The sequence below is a fragment of the Pantherophis guttatus genome, chromosome 2 (assembly GCF_059756535.1).
Source record: "Pantherophis guttatus breed Tessera chromosome 2, ASM5975653v1, whole genome shotgun sequence".
Taxonomy (NCBI): Eukaryota; Metazoa; Chordata; class Lepidosauria; order Squamata; family Colubridae; genus Pantherophis; species Pantherophis guttatus.
Window position 1 is genome coordinate 87,513,783 of NC_142064.1, and position 24,741 is coordinate 87,538,523.

The window sequence follows — 24,741 nt, forward strand, 5'->3', positions numbered from 1 at the left end:
GTGATTTCTCACAATATATCACATACTAATGCCTTTCTACTACTATTTGCAGGTTATAACCTTTCTTAGCCCATTTTCCTTTCTTTAGTAAATATTCAACTAATCCTACTGGAGCAAATCTATTTATGTGGTCAGTTAAGAATCGACACAGATTTGATGGCACATAATCAATCAGTTAGTCAGTCAGCCAATATTCTACTAAAGCAGAAAAATATATATACTAGCTCTAGTTACACACACACACACATACACACACACACACACATATCGCAATTGCATGAGTCCATTTTTAATGACTATCTTTCACAGTTACAACCACATGATCATGTGATCAAAATTAAGAGTTTGGCAAATGGTTCATACTTATGACCATGTGTTCCAAGGTCATGTGATCCCCTTTTGCAACCTTTTGACAAGCAAAGTCAATGGGGAAGTCAAATTCACTTAACAACCAAGTTACTAACTTAACAACTGCAGTGATTCACTTACCAACTGTGGCAAGAAAGGTTGTAAAATGGGGCAAAACTCGCTTAACAAATGCCTCACTTAGAGAGAAATTTTGGGCTCAATTGTGGTCGTAAATTGAGGGCTACCTGTACTATGGGCATGCGTGGAGTAAAACTTAGTTTTCACTGTACTTGCAGAAACCCTGGGCAAAATCTATAGATTGAATTGAGATGAGAGGTACCAAAAATATTTTTTTCAGTGCTGTGGTAATTTTGAACAGTCACTAAATGAACTGTTGTAAATCTAGGATTACCTGTATTCATACTGTTGAAACCACACTCTTTAATTTAGGAATCACTTTCCACACCAATATACTGTTGCCTGCACTATACCAACCAGGAGGTATATATAGTTACTGAGACACATAAATGCAGGGGTCGGCTACTCCTGCAAGATTATCAGAACCTGCATTCACAGATGGATGAATAGTTTGGTTGATAGACATGTGTCCAACAACTGATCCCTTAATACCTGAGATATATTGTACCTCTTGAAAAGCAGAGATGAGACGGCTTTGATCTTAATTTTTTTAAAACTAGAATGTCACCATTAAATAATTAATCATTGTCCTTTAAAAGTAAAATGTACAATTCAGACATCTTTACAGTATAAGAAGAAATTTAAGATTAAAAAAAAAAAACTTGTGACTAGCTAGTATTTACTGCCAGAATTCCAATGGGGGTTTTCGCTGGTCAATATTCAATTATAAAAAATGCAAGACTAGGGGACTTATGTCTGACTGAGCAAGTTCTTACAGATGCTAAAGCTGCATTATCTGAATATAGATTTAGCTGTGTCATAATTTGTAGAGATCCTCGATTCCATTCTAATTTTACAAAATAAAACAGAAAACTATAGAGCAGGGCTGTCAAACTCCCAGCCTGCAGGCCGGATGCGTCACGCGCTGGCCACGCCCACGCTCGGTTTAAAGGGAAAAAAGTCCCAATACGTCACATGATGCTGCTGTGATGACATGAGTTTGACACCCCTGCTATAGTGGAAGCAATAATGAAAAACAGGTTGCTTCCGAGTTATTAAATACTAAATGCCTTTAATCCATAGCCATGTTACAAAATCCACAATGCAAATACAGTGTATTGTATATTGAAAATGCAATGGTATTTTCTGCTTGAAATCAAGGACGTTGGTTCTGAGATTACTGATACAGGTAGTCCTAGACTTACAACAGTTCATTTAGTGACCATTCAGACTTACAACTGCACTGAAAAATGATTTATGACCATTTCTCACACTTCTGACCTTTATACCATCCCCATGGTCACATAATCAAATGTCAGAGGTTTGGCAACTGACTCATATTTATGACTGTTACTGTGTCCTGGGGTTATGTGATTACATTTTGCGACCTTCTGACAAGCAAAGTCAATGGGGAAGCCAGATTCACTTAACAATCATATTACTAACTTTACTGCAGTGTATTGTGTCAACTGCAGCAAGAAAGGTAGTAATTCCAAATTCACTTAACAAATGTCTCACTTAGCAACAGAAATTTTGGGTTCAATTGTGGTTGTAAATCGAGGACTACTTGTTCACTGTTCTTAATTTGAGAAGAAATAGAAAAGTGACGTGTCTAGGAAAATAAAGGGGTCCCGGATCTGGGTTGCATAAATCTGGATCATTATGCGGCAGCAAAGTTTTCTACTAGATATCTGGATTGTTTGAGATCTGATCTGGTAGTCCTGGTAAAACAAGAATCCATATTTGCTCATTGCTTTAACATGCTTAATATGGAATAGGCATCTTACACCAACATAGAAGCACAATGTATAGTAAAAAAAGAATTGCCTTACACGCCTAGTCCAACCACTGGATGGAGCAAGGCACCTATGAAATGTCTGAAATATTTCGCCTATGAAAGTGACATATCAATTGACATAACTTGTTTTTCAGATTTAATCAATCCTTCATTATAAGTATTTCTTCATCAATTTTCATTTTTTAAAATTTTTTTGAACCACATTAAAGAATTCTAAAATAATTTCAGTTTTTTTCTAGCCAAAGATCATTTTCAATATTCAATGCAGATTTCTTAAAAAGTTGATGTTTTAATTAAATTAGATATATATATCCCATATATACTCATCAATGAGCTCATCTCCAAATGAGCAGAACCTTGAATTTTGAAACAAAATATCATGAAAAATGCAGGTAAGCCAACCCTTGAAATTTTTGTATGTTTTAATTTTCACAATTGGCTTGCCTGCAGGTAGTGTATTTAAAAAAATACTATTGTATATACTTGTGGATAATCCCATGTAAGCCAAACTAATATTTGGGTACCTAAAATTCTTAGAGATACTGTAATTGTATCACCTAAAATAAATATATTTCCAAATTATATATTTTTAAAAAAATGCTCTTGCACAGTATCTATTTATTTATTTTACTATTCTAGGTTTGATTTCAATCCATTATTGATCCCACTTTTAATACAGGTTTTAACTGAAAAGAAGTAGAAACAGAAAAAAAATAAGTAAAAATTAAATTTAGAATAAATCATATCTCATAATTGCTAAAATATCTGAGAAACAGGTCCCTGCGCACACTTGGGGTCTCAGTTCCGGACACAGAGCTCCAGGTCTTTTAAGAACTTATGAAATGCCAGCAGGGTCAGAGCCATCCTGATCTCCAGAGGAGAAATTCATATTTGTGTTACTTGTTTTTTTTTAATCCAGATTTTTATATCACTCTATTCAAGTGGGATTTGAAATGGCAGCTAACTTTATTTAACAAAATAACTTTGTAGGAATCTGAGCAAGCAAAGTAAAATAGTTTTAAGCTAGAATGGGAGTGAATTGGCTTATTTTCTGCATCTATTATTATTATTATTATTATTATTATTATTAACTTATTTATTTATTTATTTATTTATTTATTTTTATATGCTGCCCTTCTCAGGGGCGTCTTACAATGCGTTAAGCAATAGCCTTCATACTTTTGTATATTTTTTATACAAAGTCAGCTTATTGCCCCCACAAACCGGGTCCTCATTTTACCCACCTTAGAAAGGATGGAAGGCTGAGTCGACCTTGAGCCTGGTGAGAATTGAACTCGCAGTAATTGCAGGCAGCTGGATGTTAAATGCTGCCTTAGTAGGAGGCATTAGCCTCCTACACCACTCAGGCTAATATATGATGTTACCTGTGACAAACTGAATTAATTAAAAAACTTTTTTTTTTTTGCAAAACCCTTTATGGTCACTACATTTTAATTTTCTCATTTAATTGTCTCCAGTTGACAATCATGTAAAATGTTTGTCCAGGGAGTCCTTATTTTGATTTCTTTCTTTTCTTCCTCCTTTTATGGAATTTATAAGAATTAAAATTTATGTGATAAACTTATAAAAAGTTTTATACAATATATACTGTACCTGGAATGTCATAATAGGAATAGCCTATGACTATAATATATGCAATATATAGTTTCTGTGTCTACAAACACATACCATATGAATTCTGATGGGCTTCTGCAGAAGCAGTTCAACTATTTGAAATTCCAAGCAGCAATTCATATCGTTTGCTTTTTAACTTCTATTTAACTTTTAAATACAAAATCGTCTTGGCATGTAGGCTGGAGTGGGTAGTTGTAAAAATACTGCAGAGGAAAACAGTGGTAAACCACATTCACTCTGTTGCCAAGAAAACCACATGGGTATGTCCACAAAATTACATGACATTTTGTCAGGAAGTAATTCAGGGCGTGTATTCTATTTCCCCCCCTAATTTGGAGGAATTCTCATTGCGTTCAAGGGCATAAGGGTCTTGCCTCAGAGACAGTGATCACAACACAGGAATATATACACATACACACACACACACATGCCTGAGCAAAAGCAAAAGCAAAAGAGAAATCAGCAACCTGCTTTCTGTCTTTCTGAAGCAACTGCTTATTCATTAATATTAACAGTGTCATAAAAGCAGGATGAGAGAAAGCTGCAGCTGCCATAAAGCATCAGTCATATCCTGTAAGAAACTTCCTAGTGTTCACAGATGAGACATCTGGTACAAATGGATGGCTTTATACCTCACTGAAAATTGTGGAAAGACCTGCGCAGAACAAAGTACTGCTCTCTTAAACGCAAACATTAAGTGGCAAGGATATGTGGCTGTGATAGCATGAAGAGTATAATATAAATCTGTGGTCAACAGGACAGTGATACACAAGCATTGGGAAATTAAAAAAAAAAGTAAACAAAATTGTCAAGTATTGATGTAAAAATGAGTCTAAAATATCCAATATGTTTGAGCTACATATTGTTCTTCATCAGGCAGTCCTTCTTACCACTAATGTCAAAGCTTGAAATTCAGAGTTCCTCTTGAAACGGGATTCTAGAAATGTTTAGTGATACTGATACGTACACATTCCCGTTCACTATTTTTATAGCAGCTTCATATAAACCTTAAAGAGAATTTCAGTGATGGCATAAAAGTCAAGAAAGGAAATCACAGGAAGACCAATTGTAAGGGAAGATGTCCTGAATAAGATTTGCACTATGAGACCAGGAAAGTTTTTGGGGTGGTGGACAAGAGAGAACTAAAAAGACTCTAGGCTTAAAGAGAGAAAGTTAATCTTTCCCAGCCTCATTTCCAGATCAACATTCTCATTCCCCCCCACTTGTATTATTGCTATAAATGGGCTATTAGTATAAACAATGTCTTTACTGCTTGTAACTTTGAAGAAAAGCTTCTGCTTATAATAGGATTATAAATTCACAGTTCAGTAAGGTAAATACAGCTTGACATGACTTTAAATAAAACATGATTGGCTATAACGCTTGATTTAGTTCTAGTGGGAAGTGGTAGATACTGAACATACAATTCTTTAAAAAAAAGGGGGAAAAGTGACAATTCTCTGGTTGCTTCCAGATGGTCTTTTAGCATAAAATTAGTCTTGTTTATTATGGGACTTTCATGGAAAATTCAGAGTTGTTATCAACCTTCTCATATCAGACCTTATCTCTATTTTGCCTGTTTTTCTTTGAATGTTTCTGTCTAAATGAAATAAATCAAATCAGAAGGGCTGATTTTGAAATATATTATCTGCTTGGTAGACTTATGTTTCCCAAATATTAAAGGAGAGCCTAGTTTCAGTGAGAAGTCAATAATCTATTGTTAAATATATTTAGATTTCCAGGTTCAGGTCTCTGAATAAGAATGTCAAAGAAATTTGTAAACAGGCTACATATCAGGAGTCATTTGGCCTCTAACACATATATACATCTTATAGAAGCAATGCAGGATCCTTTCTTTTTTCTATAAGCTCTCCCAACAGAGAGCTTTGTGGTTATAACACATAGATGCAACATCATCATCATATTTCTTCATTTGTTTTCCTTTTTTATGTCATATTTTACGTAGACCGCTGTGATCTTCCTGTATCTGGGTGTATGAACAATCCAAACTTCCTTTCTAATTGTGTATTGATATTTATCAGCATCCACCCTTAAAGTGCAGTTTTTCAGGATGTCCAAAAATCATCTATGCAATAAAATCCTCTTGTAAATTGGGAAATACTGACTCAGCTACACATTCAAATCCTAGCAAAGTAATATAAAAATGTCCCCTTGTTTAATCTACTGATAAATAAAAATGTGGTAATTTATTAACCAATGTTCTGGGTTTTCCCCCTCAGATTTTGTGAGACACACTGAGAATATTTATTTGTTCTATGGAACAATAGTAGCACAAGCTTAGTGAAGATGAATCCAGCTGCTTTCCCAGAACTGCTGTGATTAAAATGCAGCCAATTTATTTGGAACCGGAACTGAGATTGTTTGCAAAGCAAATACTTGCAGTTCCTGTTTCTGAAGAATTCTTCTAGCAGATGATATTAGCTTCAAAATCATGTAATTAGGGAACTTCCCATGCCTCATAGCTGATGGTCATGGAGCCATATCACTACTTTTCTGTTTCATTTATTATGTGTTGCATGGGAAAGAAACAAAATTAAGATTAAATACATTCAAATCTCACTAGTGTCAACAAAATTGAGCAATACCTTGGAATAGAAAGTAAAAATATATGCAAAGTCAGACAATTACTTACGTCCCATAAATAGTGTGCATTTATATGTTCTACCCTACTGTGTCTCTTTACTTGTAGCATAAGACTGCCAGATAAGACTGTTTGCAATTTCATCATTCCTATTGGCTAACTATCTAGCCACACACTATAAGTAGTCCTCAACTTACGACCATAATTGAGCCCAAAATTTATGTTGCTAAATGAGAAATTTGTTAAATGAGTTTTGGCCCGTTTTACAACTTTTCTTGTCACATTTGTTAACTGAATTCACTGCAGTTGTTAAATTAGTAACATGGTTGTTAAGTAAATCTGATTTCCCCATTGACTTTGCTTATCAGACGGTTGCACAAGGTGATGACCTGACCCTGGGACACCACAACTGTCATAAATGTGAGTCAGTTGTCAGGCATACGAATATAAATCATGTGACCATGGGGATGCTGCAACGGTCTTAAGTGTGAACAATGGTTATAAGTCATTTTTTTCAGTGCTGTTGTAACTTCAAACAGTCACTAAATGAATTGTTGTAAATCGAGGATTACCTGTACAGAAGGCTGACTCTCTAAAATTCCTTTCTTGGGGAACTCTGAGAGGTTGCCTTGTAGATCACTTGGGACACTGTGAGTTTAAGACAGTTTTTGGACTCAGAGTGTAATGCTTATGAAAAGCATAATCTTCAACGCACAAAGGTCACTTTTACGGAATATAAAACCTAGTTCATTTTAGGCATTTCAAAAATCACTCAAGATGTGTTTTATATTTTGGTTGCAATAGACAGCTGTGCCCCGCCCATTCCCCATAACCACTGACTGTCTCTAACCTACTTTGACTGCAGGCTTCATACTGAATATGAATATTAATAGGCTTGACATTTAACATTTCTCCAGTTACACATTAAAACTTACATTCTACGTTTTTTGATGTGCAGCATTTTGCTAGAACAAATTTCCATTGTCTCCTAGTCCCACAAATCTATCATTGTGCTGCCAACTGCTCTACTTTTTACCATAAATGTATTATCATTCGTATGTGAAGTACATTGTATGACATACGTAACAACAATAAAATGGACATACGTGTACACACACACATACTATTCGATATATTCTACTGAACAAACCTACATTCAGACTTCAATGAGACTGAAGATGGATGGTAATTCTGCAAAAACAAATCTCAAAATGTAAAATATGCGAATTTTGTTTTTGTTTTGCTATAAAATTTGATCTATCAATAAATATTGCCTTAGTTCCAATGAAAATTCCCATTTCTTTTTGTAGCTGTCAGTAAAATTTATTTCCAAAAGAGCTATCCTTGTGAGGGCTTGCACAATGGCTCTATTTAGTTAAAGTTTGAATAATGTAGGACATTCTATATTTGAACTTTCGAAGCATTTTCGTAAAATCCACATACAGATTCAGAGTCATTTAATAAAACTGGTTTTATTAGGGCAATAATGACTTTTAATAAAACTGGTTTTATTAAGGCAATAATGACTTTTATTAGAGTCATTTAATAAAACTGGTTTTATTAGGGCAAGCAATACCCTCCACCTCAATTTCTCTAAAATGCCACAAGAAGCACAAAAGTGGTCTGATAACAAAACTATTATTAGTCACAATAAATAAATGGCATCTACAAGGTCAGACACAGAATACCATAGAATATACACACATAAGTACAGACTTCAATGATAATTAGGGCTGCAGAAAAAACAATTGCAACCAGCTTGCATTCCATTGAGGATCTGTATACTTCATGAACCAGAAAAAGAGCTGAGAAAATATCTATGGACCCCTCACATCCTGGACATAAACTGTTTCAACTTGTCCCCTCAGGAAATTGCTATAGGACATTGCATGCCAAAATATGCAAAGATATTTTTCCCCTGTGCCATCACTCTGCTGAACACACACCTAATTCTCACAGCAGCGTCTTAGGTCTAAAGATGTAGTAGGCTATATTGCTATTATCCTTCTCATTGTCTCATCTTTCTCATCTTCTCATTTCTCATCTTTTCTCATCTTCCCTATTGGTATCTTATGATTTATCACTTGTTGTTTGTATCTTATAATTAATGATTGTAACTATGATTTATGATCTATGACCGATCCCTTTGTTGTTTGTATGTACACAGAGAGCTTATTCACCAGAGACAAATTCATTGTGTATCCAATCACACTTGGCTAATGAAGAATTCTAATTTTAATTCTAATTCTAAATTAGATGCTGGAGATTACATCAGTTGTTTTCATGCCCAGCTGATGAACATTATGGACAAGGGTGCTACTATCAATCTGATCCAATACGTCATTTATTAATACTTGTTAAAGAGGTTCTGAAACAACAGGATTTGTACCTGAATAATCTAAAAACAACTATCTCTTTGGCTAAGAAAACATTCAATGCCAAGTTCTTACCTGGTGCAGTTTTGTAAGATGCAGATCGGGTGGATGGTGGAGGCACACTCTTTATGACAGGGTTCTGTGTTAGATGCATATCTTGTCTTTGTCTTTTTAGTTCCTCCTCTCTCTGTTGGGCTGCACGTATTTCTTCTTCTATCATGGACAAAGTCCTCTGCTTTTTTGATCTTAATTTAAAAGGCCCTACTGCCACCTCTGTTTCTTGCATAGCCAGAATGGAAGCTGTGCTTCTAAGCTCAGCTGCTTCTGAATATTTGCTAAAATAGCTGACTTCTGGCTTGACTTCTTCCACACTGATGACTTGGGTGGTGTAAGCAACAGGAGATGGCTGCTTTTCCCTGAGTGCAGAATCTTGAGCTGAAGTTGTCTTTGGTGTTGTATCACGTTTCTCTTGCATAGGAGATGACACCTGAGGTGGTTGAAACGTTGAACCATGCCGGTTCTCAGAATATGGTGCCCTGTTCAGCTCTTCTTGTTCCTGCCCATTAGATTGGCCCATGATATCCTTTGCTTGCTGATAATTCATTTTATTAGCCTGCTCAGTGATGGCTTGTTGAATAGCAGTTTGAACCAGGAGATCAGCCTGATATTCCAACTGCTCTTCAGTGAGCGCAGAGTTGACTAGTGGTGAAGAAGGAGAATAAAAACCGTGCTCACTAAGTGACTTTGGAACATCTTGACATTCAGAAGGTGTGTTAGCTTGTGGAGTCTGGGGCAAGGAGAAATCAGTGAGGGAATTTTCTTGAAGGGGATTCATTGTTTCATTAGAGGCACCACTGTCACTGATATTGTCCATGCTAAAATCATTGGAAAGAGTTTCCAAAACAGTTGTATCCTGTGATCTGACAGACAATTCATCTAAACCAGAGTCTAGTTCTTCTGGAGGAGAAGAAACACTGATTGATTTTGAGAACTGATCTAATACACTCTGTTCGTCATCCTTTACCACTGTAAGGACTGCTTTGGCACTTGTGAATTCATCATCATCTGACCATATCTTGATGGCCTGAACACACTTTGTAGAGTCGCCATAAGGAGTCGGTCCTGTAGGACCACCAGAGATATTCTGACTAATGCTGTCGTCTGAGATGAAGGACAGCTTCTCAGTATTTGTAGTAGCTACCCCATTATTACCAGCTTGTCCATATACAGTCACAGGTTTTGTAACAGAGGTTGTTCGCCGGTCCATTTGGGATGGACCTATTGGTTTATAGAATGGTTGGATAGTGAACATTTTAGGGGTCCCTGATCGCTTCAGGGCAGCTGGATTGTTTTGCTGATCTGAATTTTCCATTAACTGAAATTGTTTCCGAGCAGCTGAAAAATCTATTTGTTCTGTGACAATATCAAGTTTTTGATTTTTATCAGCTGAATCTGATGGTGCATAGGAATAGGAGGCATGCTTTACAGGCATTGATGGTGGTGGTTGCTGTTGCTGTTGTTTTTGTTTGCGTTCTTTGTACTTCTTGTGAGACGCCAAGTGTTCTTCAGCCAGCTGTTCCTCTAATGTTTTCTCTTGGGGTGGATTCCACCACTTTGTAGCTATTTCTGGATTTTTCTTGACAGCCTGGCTTCGGATGAGCTCTCGTCTCTCTTTTTCCAATTCTATTATTTCATCGGAAGGCCTCACTTTACGTACTCTGTAATTCTCTCCTGGATCATCTTCCTCAAAAAGCTTAGATGGCTTTTTGTCTTCCTGAAATGCTCTAAGCTCAAACTTGGCTTCTTTCTTAATGGTAGCTAATGTTAACTCTCCATCCTTGGAAGACCTTGAGCTTGTGGAAGAGCATGGGCTCACTGGCACTTTCAAAGTGTCGCAGGGTTCCTCTTGCAATATCTCTACAAAATGGCCATTTGGTTTTAGCTTCCCAGATGCTGTATTATTAATTCCACTGTGCTCAAGGGTTGGAAGTGTTTGTCCTCTGACTTTAACGCCATTATGCTCATCACTGGGTGCTGGGAAATCATTAGTAATATGAACAGATGGACTAGAACCATCCACAGCAACAAATACGCTTCTCTCAGGAGAAGAGGAAGTCATCCCATTAAAGGGGTTATCAGGAGCAGAATCACAATTTGCTTCTAGCACCTCATCAAGATATCTGATCTCTTTAGCAACCTCACTGTCCAAAGATTCATGCCGTTCTTTCAATCCATTGTGACTGGCAATTGTTGAAAGTAAGTGACTTTGATTGTCTGTTGCACATGTTGAGGTCCCGACTATGTTGTCTCTATGTTCTGAAACAAGGGCTTCGATTTCCATTTTGTCTTGTTCTGTTGTGCAATTACTAGCAGACTCCAAAAAATTGGCACTATAGTGATCTTTCTCTTCTCTTAACTTTATGTCATCTCCATAGCATGTATCGGATTTCTGAAATGGAAACAGAAGAACAGAAATCAATCATTGGAACCTGTGTAAACATTTTTTTCTAATACATGATACCAAAAATATTTCTACATCATATTAAAAAACAAATTTTATTTAACACTTTTTTTTCATGTGACCAATAAAGCCTCATTTTAATGATTGGGACTGCCACAACAGAAACTCAGCAAATTAATCACCACTCTAAGTATCTCCTATCTATGCTCATTCTGATAACTACTAATTGTAATTTGCAATTGCTTGTTTTCTCACCAAAACTTTCATGTACATGTAGTGACTGTCGTTTGCATTTAATTAAGAACTGAAAAAGCAATCTACATTTATTTGAAGATTTCATACTTAAGCAGAGTCTTCCTTAAATTGATGCCTTCTGCAAATGTTGGGGCTGGTTAGAAATTTTGAGAGATGTAATTCCAACACATATAGAGGATATCAGGTTCAGGAATGTTGGAGTCAAACATATTCAGTGGAACAGACAATACATCTCCACATCAATACACATCATTCCCTAACGCACACTATACACACATTATTTTTTTCCTTCTTTCTATAATTCAAAACTACTCTGCACTGTGGAACAAGGAAGACATTTGTCCAGAAACATAAATCTTAAAAACTTTTTAATGTGGTTTTCATTGCCTCAGTTTCGTGTTAATTCACCAATATTAAATTTTCATTTATTTCCAAGATAAGCTCTAATGACTGATATGCTGCTCTTTTTATAAGCGTTTATATTCTTTCAAATCCAGAGGAATGTTGGAAACAAGTTATGTACAGGTAAGTGGTATTCTTTGTAGATTTGAGAAGTAGCGCTCCAACAATTGAACAGAGTGAGAAAAATTCCACAGGGGGAGAGAAACCAGCAAAAGAAAGTTTGAGTGTGAAAATGGGCCAGATCAGGCCAGTAGGTGCAAAGATAAGAATTCCACAACATTTCCCCCAATGTATTCCAGTAGAAGCAGTAATGGTTTGAAATGTTGTTCACCACGCTATTTTTATTTCCCTCCTTACTCACATGAACCAGAGAGAAGCTGCTGTTAAAAATGCAGGACAGAATTCCACAAACCATGCTCTGCAGTTTTTCCCTATCTGTTAGCACCTCCCCCCCCCCCGCCCCCAAACCAAGAAAGCTACATGGTGATCCTTCAAACTAGATTTATTTTTTGTTTCACACCTATAGACAGACTCTTGCCAAGTTGAAGCACTCTACTACCTACATCAAGTATATACTCTGAGAACTATCATGGCGGGACTGTCTTCATCCTCTTTCTCTTACACAAACTATTTCACCTGAGAGGCCTTTTGTTCCTCTGGAATGCACATCCTCTCGCCCAAGAATCTGGCCCACAACATTCCATCGCACTATCTCTCCAGAACAGTAGGTAGCTTCTGCCTTTTAGATCAACCATCAACAATAAAGGAACAAGCAGTCAAGAGAAATACTTTTAAAATAAATCCCCTGGTTTCAAGAAGATGCTTAAGGAGATTAAGATATTCAGATGCTTAAGGAGATTAAGATATTTCCTGGCCTAGAACAGGAACTATGGTTTCTTTACAGTAATTGTGGGGAAGATTCCATGCTCTCATTGTTAACATATACTAGCCTCTCCTAGAGTGCAACGTTTTCTTGCTCACAGATCAATTCTTTCAACAATAGTGGGGAAAGCCTACCCTAAAGCATTTTGATTTTCATTTTGCATTTCTGACTGAATATATGCTGTCAAAAATTAAACGAGTTAGGCCTTGCAATATAAGTAGTCCTCAGTTTATGACAATTGAGCCCAAAATTTATGTTGTTGAGTGAAAAACTTAAGTGAGTTTTGCCCCATTTTACGAATTTTCTTGCCACATTTGTTAAGTGAATCACTGTAATTGTTAAATTAGTAATACAATTGTTAAGTGAACCTAGCTTTCTCATTGACTTTGCTTGTGAGAAGGTCGCAAAAAAATGGTCACATGACTCTGAGATACTACAACCATTGCCAAGTATCTGAATTTTATTCACATGACCATGGGGATGCTACAATGATGGTACTGTATTTTTCGGTGTATAAGACGCACCTTTTTACCCACAAAAAGGGGTGAAAAACTGGGTGCGTCTTATACGCCGAATGTAGCCCTGCCCACCCGCCGGCCCCCACCCTTCGGCCATTTTCGGCCAGTTCCAGGCAGCAGGGATCTGGGTCGGGGCACAGCCTGAGGAACAACCCTCCCTCTTCGGGATAGTGGGGGGGGGATCTGCCCAGCAGCTTTGGGGAACAAGGCAGGTGCCACAATTTGCGGCTGGTCATCCCTCTGGCCACGCTGACTTCACTCCCCAGCAATGTGAGGAACTGCCGCTGCCGCTGCCTAACCCTCTCTGCGCCCAGGAGCCAAGCCGAGCTGAATGGGAGCCCCTAAAGGGAAACGTTCCTCCTTTCCAGCCATCGCTGCCCGGATTCCAAAATGCAAACCTCAAGAGTTGCGCTTCAGGTGGCAGCCAGTTCCCCTGCAATGTGCAGTGGGGAACTGGGAAATGCCGGCCTAACCCGCGATCCCCTTCCCGATTCCAAACATGGGGTGTGTGCAGAGACAAAAAAAAGTGTACCATGTTTCAGGCGGCGGATCTGGCCAGGAGGAAAGAGAAGTTGAGTCTGCTGAGAAGGACGGGGGCGCGCGGCTCTGCAATGTGCAGAAAAACATTTAGGTGTCAGCGCTATAATCTCCTCCCCGAATCCAAAGCACTTCCCAGTTCCCCGCTGCACATTGCAGGGGAATTGGCCGCCACCTGAAGCGCGACTCTTGAGGTTTGCATTTTGGAATCCGGGCAGCGATGGCTGGAAAGGAGGAACGTTTCCCTTTAGGGGCTCCCATTCAGCTCGGCTTGGCTCCTGGGCGCAGAGAGGGTTAGGCAGTGGCAGCGGCGGCTCCTCACATTGCTGGGGACTGAAGTCAGCGTGGCCAGAGGGGTGACCAGCCACAAATCGTGGCACCCACCTTGTTCCCCAAAGCTGCTGGGCAGATTCCCCCCCCCATACTGTCCCGAAAAGGGAGGGTTGTTCCTCAGGCTGTGCTCTGTCCTCCCCCAAGAGCATGCTAGGGGTCTCTTTGGGGGAAAGCGAGTAGTCCCTGCACCTGTCGCTTGCAGGAGGAAGAGGAGGGCGGCGCCACCTTAAATGCTGGTAGGCAGAGGTAAAATACTTTTTTCCTTGTTTTCCTCCCCCAAAATTAAGGTGCGTCTTATACTCCGGTGCGTCTTATACACCGAAAAATACGGTAAGTGTGAAAAACAGTCACTTTTTTCACTGCCGTTGTAACTTCAAATGGTCTAAATGAACTGTTTAAGTCAAGAACTACCTGTAAAAGAAGTCATCTTCAGTCACAAGCTGATTAGAGCTTTGATCTGCTTCTTTATGAAGGACTAGCAGGGGAAAAAAATCTTCTTAGAGATTTGACTGGACTACAATGAGAATAATTACAAAGATTTCTATAGATCATTAAATATATCAAATGCTAATTGACTAATATAAGAGATATTTATTACTAGATGCTGGTAATTTTAAATTAAAAAATAGGCCTAGAAAATGTTTTCTTGATGCTGATTTACAGAAGTAGTATTTATTTTTGTCCATTAACTCAGTTACAGTTCCTTTGGTTGCTTTTACAGAACATAAAGCAAAGTTTCAAAGCTGAAAGTTCCTGCTTCTTAGTGTTAGCATTTGTGATTTGAAAATATAACTCTCAACAATTCAGTATTTATGGTATAAAACTGCAAGCCTCTGCCATTTAAATAATGCTTACTATTAAACCCACATTTGTGCCACCAAGCAATTGTATATCATGGGGATATACATGTTCATATTCTTAAAAAACGTGTCCATATTTCTGATATACAATGCCAGCATTTAAAAACATGTAATACTCCCCTTAATACCCTTGCTAACATTTCCTGGATATGTACTGTAGTACTGTAAACTTGCTTTCATTTAAACATTCACATCTCTTACATATCTGTATAGATTTTGAAACATCAGTTCAGTCTCCAGGCAATAATGCCATTAGACTGTTGTTTATGCAGAGTTAAACATCACACTAATTTAAGACAAGAACAAATTGCAAGCTGGGGGGGAGGCGGGGGGGGGGAGAAAGGAGGCAGGTGGAATATATCATAGCAAAAGTTAACGGAGAGATCTAAAAATTGTTTGATTATGGAATTACTGTCTAAAATTACTCTCTACATTTTTTCTCAAATATCTTTCTGTTTGATATAGGTAATTTCATAAAAATGAGTTCTGCTTTTGATCACATATACTTCGATTTCAAAATTATTTATTGTGCAAGTTAAAACATAAAAATGAATAGTATAGTATAGTTGACTATGAAGGCTATGCCTTCAAGAAATTCATGAACAGCTAGACTCCAGAATCCATCAACTAATATACTGCATGGACTGATCACTCACCACATACCAGAGGAGAAGCAGCTGAAAGAAATAGACAGGCAATTATTAGGCACACATTATTAGTTTGTGAGGACTCACTGATGTATGTCAATCATCTGACAAACCCTGTCTCCTGTTGTAGCTAAACAGATCTAATAATAGTTATTATATTTCATTCAGCATTAATGCGTGCATAAGAAAAAAGCCTTTGCATGTTCATCTTCCATGCAAGCCAAGCCATTATAGTTTCCAGGAACTCTGTATCATTTGAGTTATATCTGAGGAGACAAGGCATAATGAACAAAGAAAGTTACGGTTAATTAGAATTTTGTCCTAAATATAGTTTACAACCCCCCTTCAAAATTTGCTTTCAAATAATGGACGAAGACTGGGTTGGCAATTCTCAGATAATAAAAATTTCAGAAAATCTGGCAGTTTTACCCAGAGGTTTTGTGGAAACACGTCATGAGATTAGGCAAGCTAAAAAGTTACTGGCAATTGTTAAAGTAATTCTTAACATTATTTTAAACTGGGTCACAACGCTGCTCTGCCAATGTCTGGTTTACGGGAAAACCTATTTGAGGTCATGCATGCCTAGATGATTGTTAATCCAGAAGAAGTTGGAAGAAATTTTTATATAAAAAATTTGAGAAAGATGCCAGATAATTCTATAATTTAGTCCCCCCACTCCTCTAATTGTATCCAACTCAAACTGTTACTGGAATCCGAACATAGGCTTGTAAATGTCTGCATATTGGAAGGCCATAATATTTGAAGAAACGAAACTATGAACAAGTATTTAATTTTTGTTCACAAAATTATTAATTTCTAAAATTAATTTTCAGTAGTGTAGACTCTCCTGAAGGCAGGGAAAACAAAACACTTCCTAAGGATAGAGAAAATACAACCCACATCATTATCATAGTTTCAGCATAAAATGACCTACTAAAGAACAGCAGATGTTGCTACCTAACCTTGTTTATTGACATGATTGATTTTATTTGCTTATTAAAATCTGATGTCAGTTTTTTTCATAATTTCTATTTTCAGCACACAAAGGGCAAAGGCTTCAAAAGTAATGATGGAAAGCTGCTACCAAAGAAAATCACAAAATAGCATGCTCATGATATATATCTCACATATAGTCCTAATTACCTACAATCAGGGCATGCAGTATGACATTACATAATTGCTGAAATGTATGCCATTATTAGCATTATAACAGTCCTTGTAATTAAACATATGTTTTCACGAGATGTACAAGAAGCTAATGAAAATAATTGCTGAAACTCTGGTGCTTTCTTTTTACCAAAATATGGCTGGAAGAGAGGAAGAAAAATGAAACTGAAGAAATCCAGAAAATAAAGAACAGATATTTCAAAAATATATTTAGTACAGCACTGAATAAAGGGACTTATGACTGCTCCCTGATTCACGGCCCCTTACACGCTTCCCAAAAATGACCAAAATTTGGGCATTTGGCAGCCTGCCACACTCAACACCATAGGAATGCTTCAACTCCCTTGACCGGTCTATCCTCCCATCATCTATGCTCTTATCTCAGATAAGGCTTCTAGGAATGATTGCAGCTTCATGCTGTAGCTCAAGAGCTATGGTGTGCCAAGACCTCCTGAATCGCTGTGTGGCAAGCAGCCCCAGAGTTGTGTAGTCTGGGGAGCTTGTGACCCGCAAGACAGGACACAGGATGGCCAAAAGGAAAGAGATGGGGAGCGGGGAGGGAAATAGCCAGAGAAAGTTGAAGAAGAGGCAGTTGCTAACTTTACTGAGATTTGGTGTTGGGAGAGACCAAACCCAGAATGGCTTGGATTGAGGTGATCTTCGTCTAACTATTACCCGAATTATGTCAACAATGACAGCGGGGAATGTTGGATAATTGTCACTAAGCAATGTGGTCAAGTGACATCGTGCTTTATGACTGCATCACTTAGTGATGGAAATTCTGGCCCCAATTGTGGTTGTAAGTCAAGAACTACTTGTAAGTTGCATTATGCAACTGTTTTAACAATATCAAATATTTGTGCATTTGATTATTATAGGGAGTTTACATTTGTACTGATGGATTGCGTCATATTTATATGGATAAAATAAGGATGTGGAAGATGAAAGGATTAAACAGCTGTGTGGGCTAATATTTGTAATGGATAGTCATAAATCAACTGCAACTGAAATTCAGTAAGGCAGAATTGCTAGTGTTTGGTAGAAAGAAGTATAATAAAAAATAAAGTAGTATAAAGTTAACTTATAACCAAAACAAAAATAGCTGGTAAAGTTTAAACCAGTGATAAAAATAAAAGAGCACAACAGAATAGTGATGGTAAATAATCATGTCCTCAAAGTGCTCTGGAAAATTCAACCCTTAACAGGTTTTCATAAAGCCACTATCTAGCCTCATTCTAAACATCAATAAAATAAGAGTATATCTATTGTGAGTGAAAAGAAATACCTTGGTCTCAGAAATTACTCCATGCATGTCAAAGGATTTACATGTGACCAGTGGGATTACTACTTTTCTTTCTGAATTTTTTTTAAAAAATGGTACAAGTCATATCAGTACTCTTTGAATATCACCATAGTTTTCAAATTTTTTGACAATGTGGGTGGTGGGCTGTTGACAAGTCAGAATAAATTATGAGTCTCTTTAAATCCCAACTTGTGTTGTTCAGTCCTATAGATGATAGAAACTAGTTCATAAAAGGGAAACTACATTTTCTTCTTTCAAGTAATGTAAGGATGCTGGCAATTTTTTTGGCATGCTATTGACATATATGGGCTACACTATATGACAAATATACAAGATCAATTAGCATTATAAATTATGGGTGATTCACAATGCTTTCTCATTATATAGCTTAACAATTAGCTATCCATTTTCCTCACCATTTAATTTAGTGGAGGCATTATTAAGTAACTATTCCTCCCATCCTTGGATGGGTAAAATGAATGAAAGGAATTCTAATGAATAAGGCGTTCCCTTCTTGTCTAACCCGTTCCTTTATTTTCCCACAAATACTCATGGATTTTCCATTTCCTGTTGAAAAAGCTACCAGTGAAGCTCTATACACATATTTGGAGTATGAGGTTATTTAGCTGATGAACATTTTTTATCAATGTTGTCTCAGATGGAAAAGATTTTGGTAAATGACAAAGACACAATAACAACCCAAAACACAACTCTTTTAAAAACTTGATAAGATAGTTTGAAACCCACTTAATAGCACAACTTGAAATCAGGATTTTCCCCCCTGCACTTATTCCCTATGGCCAACTACAAAGTCTTCAGCATAGGAAAGCAAAGAAAGACTGGATAATTTTAATGAAATACAAACCACTTCAGCAAAATAATGCACAAAGACAATATTATTCTAGTTAAAACAATTAGATTAGACAGAGTCCCATACAGAGATATTTGCTAAGCACAGTTAGAAATGCTCATATCTAGACCATGGTAAGAAACAACTCAAGGTAATTGTTGCTTATGTATAAAAATGCTACAAGACAAAAGAAGGGACTTATTGCATTTAACTTGTTAAATCAACAGCTGGTTAAAAAGGAGACTGTTTTAAATAGCACAGTAGGGCAACAAAGTGTGGGGAAACATATAAAGAAATGGCTGCGAAAACTAAGTGGTTAAGCTTACACAAGGAATTTCAAGCAAACATAGATGCTTTTGTTTTACGTCTTTTGAAAAGACAGAAAAAGCCATATGGTTCTATAGTTAACTTGAAGCATATTATGCTGCATTGCAGCAAAAGAATGAGGTTCTTGTAGGATGTTCAGGAACAGAACTGTAACCATTTAGGGGATAAACCTTAAAAAAAAACATACTATGGCCTATACTGTGCTGATGTGGTATATTTTCTTCACTCGTGACATGTCACTTAAGAGTGATTTTGAGGAAGCTCAGGGGAAAATTCTGTAAGAGGTTAAATTGTTTAAAAAAATCATTAAAGTTTCCACACACTAAGCACAATTTGCAACAGAGAAGACACAAATTCTACGAAACTTCACTCTTCCCGTTTTGATTTTAATAAAATTCCTTGAAGAAGAGGAAAAGAGCTTACCTTATTTCTCATTTAATCTTTGAAGCAGAGGTATGTATCCCTTTCCCGCTACAAAAGCTTCTTTTTTTAGTCCATCAAAATCAAATTCCTACCCTGCTTCCTTATGGGATGGTGATGTCAGTAGGCTGGTTTATCAAAAGGGCACGAAAGCAAATGAGCAGAAGCTTTCTCCCCACTCTCAACCCATTCATACAATGGGATATTAGAAAGCAAATGTCAGCTACGTCTATAGTGCAGCACAGTGGGAATGTTTAGCCTGAACCACTGTGACACTGCCATTATTTTATGCATCTCATGTGGGACACTATTGCTGCTATGTGAAGCAACATAACCTTTCCACTTGGTAACCACAAAAAAAGAAACAAAAGTACCAAAAAAACTTAAATGTTAAGGTTTTGAAAGGGCAAAGCTGCAAGATCAATGATACACATACACACATACTTCTAGGCGTATTGTTTATGCTTTTGGGTAGAGTATGATTAATCCATATAACGTTAAAATATGTAAAATTATGTCTAGAAGTCAATACAGTGAAGACCAATTCTTCATTGGAGTAGTTTATAAATTGTGAAATGACACTCATCACATATGATTAATATACATAATCTCCAGATAACTAATTACACTAAAATAAAATTTACACTAAAACAAACAAACAAAAAAAGAACATCAATCTTTCATATTACTTAAGAATACTTACAAATAAATATTAAGTATTACTTAAGAATAATTTTATGATTACTCCTATAACTTAATACATCTTTTTTAAAAAGGACTTAACTGCACAATTAATTTTATATTTGCATTTGCCTTTCCATATTGCCACTTTCTGATTGTGTTAAACCATTTTGTTGAGTATCTATATGTCCTAAATGATGACATGACGGCATTTTGCAAACAACACTAAGTTTCACAACATTTTAGTTTCTAAAATAAAGTATCAGATGAGATCAGAGAACAATAAAAAAAAATTAATTGGGTGGGGATCCATTTTTAATCAAAACCATACTGAGTATAATTTTCATGCCCTACATAATCATTATTATTTGTCCATTGGGGTTAAATTAAAATAAAAATCAAAATATTCATTTTAGAGCCAATGAGTTTCTCCCACAAAAATGTTAATTGCTACAATGACCGTGGGAGGGAGCAGAGAGTTGTCTATTGAATACAGCTTTTCCACAAATAATTCATTTATTTCTGGTCTCCAAGTTTCTGCCTTCTCTTCTCTGTTTCCTTTAGAGCTGGGCTTCATTGCTGCTCTTTTGTCACATGTATAGAGGGGCAAATCTACATACATGTATTATATTTTGCATTGTTTAAGGTTGCTTGCAATGTTACCATTATCAAAGCAAGCCCCATACAATTTAATTTCACCTTCTCAACTTAGTGCCCTCCAAGATCGTCAGACTATCATAAATTACATCACTCAGAACCCTGAAGCCTTCTGCCAATATGTGTTGTCTTGATGAATGATGGACCTGAAATGCACATTAGAGCCACTCATCAGTCTGAAGACTGGTCTAAGCATATTAATTTATATTGGTTCTCAGTTCTTAATTTTTAGATCTGCGTTCTCCATCTTGATTGTGTCATGGTCTCCTGATACAGTTGATGACAATACCATAATCACATCTGAAAGGAATGGTCATAAAACCAACTCATGGATCACTATGAGTTGGTTTCCCCAACCCCCCCCCCAAAAATAAATGCCAGGCTTTGGCAAAATCACTGTAAAATGCAATCATGTGACTGTGGGACCCTGCAAATGAGGTCAGTTGCTGAGCATCCAAAGTGCAATCATGTGACCTCAAAGGGGGCGAACTTTGAATCTGGGTTGTGAGTATCCTAGGTAGGTCCATAAGATCTTTGAATGGTTGCTAAGCTACCAGTAGTAAGTTGAGGACTACCTGTATAATCAAGTCCTTAACTCTTTCATTGCCACACTCAATTTTAATAGAGTTTTGTGTTATCCTTATCTGCCATATTCAACTTTAATCCGCATTGTTAAAAAAATGCTTTTGTATAGTGAGTGACTATACTTTAAAAGTCTGGTTTGAAGATGTCAGATATCACTTTTGTTTCCATCTCATGGCTTGAGACTTTCACTTCCACTGAAGGACATCATTGTTCGGTTGTGCTTAGGGTATTAGTTGGTCTTAATCTGGCTCTGTTCGTAAGTAACCATGCCCTTTTCATCTCTCCAATTATTATAACTGGTTTTAGTAGTAGGTTTCAGGACCCAAGATAAGGTACTAGCAGTTATCAAGCTTTTGGTAGTTGATTCAGCTGTCAACAAGATTCTCACAGTTTCCTTTAACCAGATCTTTTGAAAGAGAGTGGGGTATGGTTACAGTAATTCTGTAATGGATTATTTTCCCTTCAGAATCCAATTTATCTTTTGTTACTAACTGTGTTTCTGTGAATTGGTGATCTGGCTGTTCTTTTCCCAGGCCAGCTGAGGAATTTGCAGATGCCTGTTGTTTCCCCAAATATCTCCTAAACATCAGGCTGTGAATTCCCTTTGTATAGAAAACAAACTGTGACCCCTTAATAGCTTTCTGTAGGTCAGCTGAAGAGCTCATTTATAAACTGGTGGGGAGAGAGATCTGTCTCCAGTGCAATGTGGGAAAGCTTTGCGTACATTGGTGTTTGCTTTACCATCCAATGATCAGTATCTTTACCTAAACACTGAAAAAACAAGGAAAAAGTTTATTGCCATCTATAAGAAATATATTTCCTTCATTAGGAGACAAATTATGGTCAAAGCAGTAATCTTGAAAAATGTAGCAAAAATAAAGGTAAAAAGCATTTTCAATTGTTTCATAAAGACAGGAAGTAGTTAGGATGTTTAACATGTGGAAATGTATGAAACTGTTATCAGCTGGAAAGACTGTTCTCAAAACTATGCTTCATATATAAAAGGCGAGAGACTTCTATGCTGATGCTCAATTTAGGGATTTTTTGCAAGGTCAGGCTAAAATGGTTGTTTGGCACAAAACAAATCTGCCTACTTTATTGCCTTTTGAATTGCTTTTGAATTGCACTCTTCAGTTTTTATTGTATTTTAAGATAGGGCCTCTTCGTAATATTCTTTTGTGCACAATTCTGCTGGATACAGGACAGTTACATTTCTTTTAACCAATTTGGTTGCTGCTACTGTTGAATGTAGAGAGTATGGCTTAATAAGAAGCTGACGGAACATACAAAGATCCCGGTTTATAGAGCATACTCTTGTATTGCAGTGAGTCTTGGACCCTCTACACACAGCAGGAGAAAGTTGAATACCTTTCATATGCGCTGTCTCCGACAAATTCTTGGCATCACCTGGCAGGACAAAGTTCCAAATAGCACAGTCTTGGAACATGCTGTAATTTCTAGCATGTATACATTATTGAAACAGCGACGTCTATGCTGGTTGGGATATGTCATGAGAATGGCTGATGGTCGGATTCCGAAAGATCTCCTGTATGGAGAATTAGTGCAGGGAAAGCACCTCAGAGGGACACCACAGCTGCGATATAAGGATATCTGCAAGAGGGACCTAAAGGCCCTGGGAATGGACATTAACAACTGGAAAGTCTTGACCTCTGATTGTTCACCTTGGAGGCTAAAGATGCAACATGGCCTTCTCCAATTTGAAGAGACACTTGTTTGGCAGGCTGAGGCAAAGAGGCAGTCCAGGAAGCAGTGAAATCTGGGGGCTGGGCAGGGGACAGAATGTATCTGCCCTCAGTGTGGAAAGGATTGCCACTCTGGAATTGGCTTTTTTAGTCACACTAGATGCTGTTTTAGGACCTCTTTCCAGAGCACGATACCATAGTCTCTTGAGACTGAAAGATGCCAATGAACTGTTGAATGTAATCATTACATAACTAGACATGTATATTCTTTTGTTTGCCTTCTAATATTTGCATGGGTGACCATATTAACATGTTGGCTCTTAATGTTTTGGGATAAACAAAGGGACAGATCAGTACTTATAGATTACAAATAAGTCTATAATTACTATTTTCAAATACTCTGCTGAAATTACAAATTTATTTAGGATATGGCATATCATATATGGACTAACAATACGTATTAAAATTTCACCTAAATTAGTAAAAACACAATAAAATATAAATGTTAAAAAGGTCTATGTTCAAATAGCAATGTCTAGGCCATCTAACATAGCATATTTTATATATTTTTTTTAAAAAAAACAGATACTGGACTGGTATATCCCCTCAATTTACAACCGGCCACGAAATAATGAAAAAACAACAGGACAGGAAAAGTACGACACCTACAACATATGCTCTCTCTCAGCCCATCTCATCTCATCTTGTTATTATGGGGAAAATAAGAGGAGGAAAGAGTATTAGGTACGTTTGCCACCTTGAATTATTTATAAAAATAATGCAGGCAGGCAGGAAACAAGCAAATAGTTTGTATAAACAGGAAAAGGAAAAACCTCATCATTGCCCTTGTAAAATAAAAGGAAGGAAAAAAAAGAGGTCAAATGTTCAATAAATAAGATAACTGAAATTAAATTTTATTATGGAAACTATATTTTAATGACATAGAAAAACTATCCAACTAGATTTTTCTTTGGTTAGTTTACTAGAAACATATATAACAACAAAGAAAGTTCTAAAACTGTGTGTCTATAATCTGATTTTATAAACTAAAACAAATGTTTCTGGTCTCAAAAGATGCCAAGTGTTTACCATGTAGCTAACCCACTGAATTATGCAATGATAGAAAAATATGCCAAATTCCTTTCCTTAAAATATAGATCAGGGTGTTTTTAAAATCACTGCAGCAAAACCTGCTTAGTTTATTAACAAAACGGCTACAAATAAATGTGCTATTCAATCCCATAATTGTTTGTTTA

General features: G+C 36.9%; 1 protein-coding gene across 5 annotated transcripts in view; it reads right to left on the reverse strand.

Annotated features, from left to right (window-relative positions):
• Positions 1–24,741, reverse strand: part of PALM2AKAP2 (PALM2 and AKAP2 fusion) — a 249,192-nt gene that overhangs the window by 14,515 nt on the left and 209,936 nt on the right. For all 5 annotated transcript variants that reach the window (XM_087886347.1, XM_087886346.1, XM_034410613.3 and 2 more), the window contains one exon: positions 8,972–11,345. In XM_087886347.1, the coding sequence (XP_087742473.1) occupies positions 8,972–11,345 (2,374 nt within the window). The remainder of the gene's footprint in view (positions 1–8,971; positions 11,346–24,741) is intronic.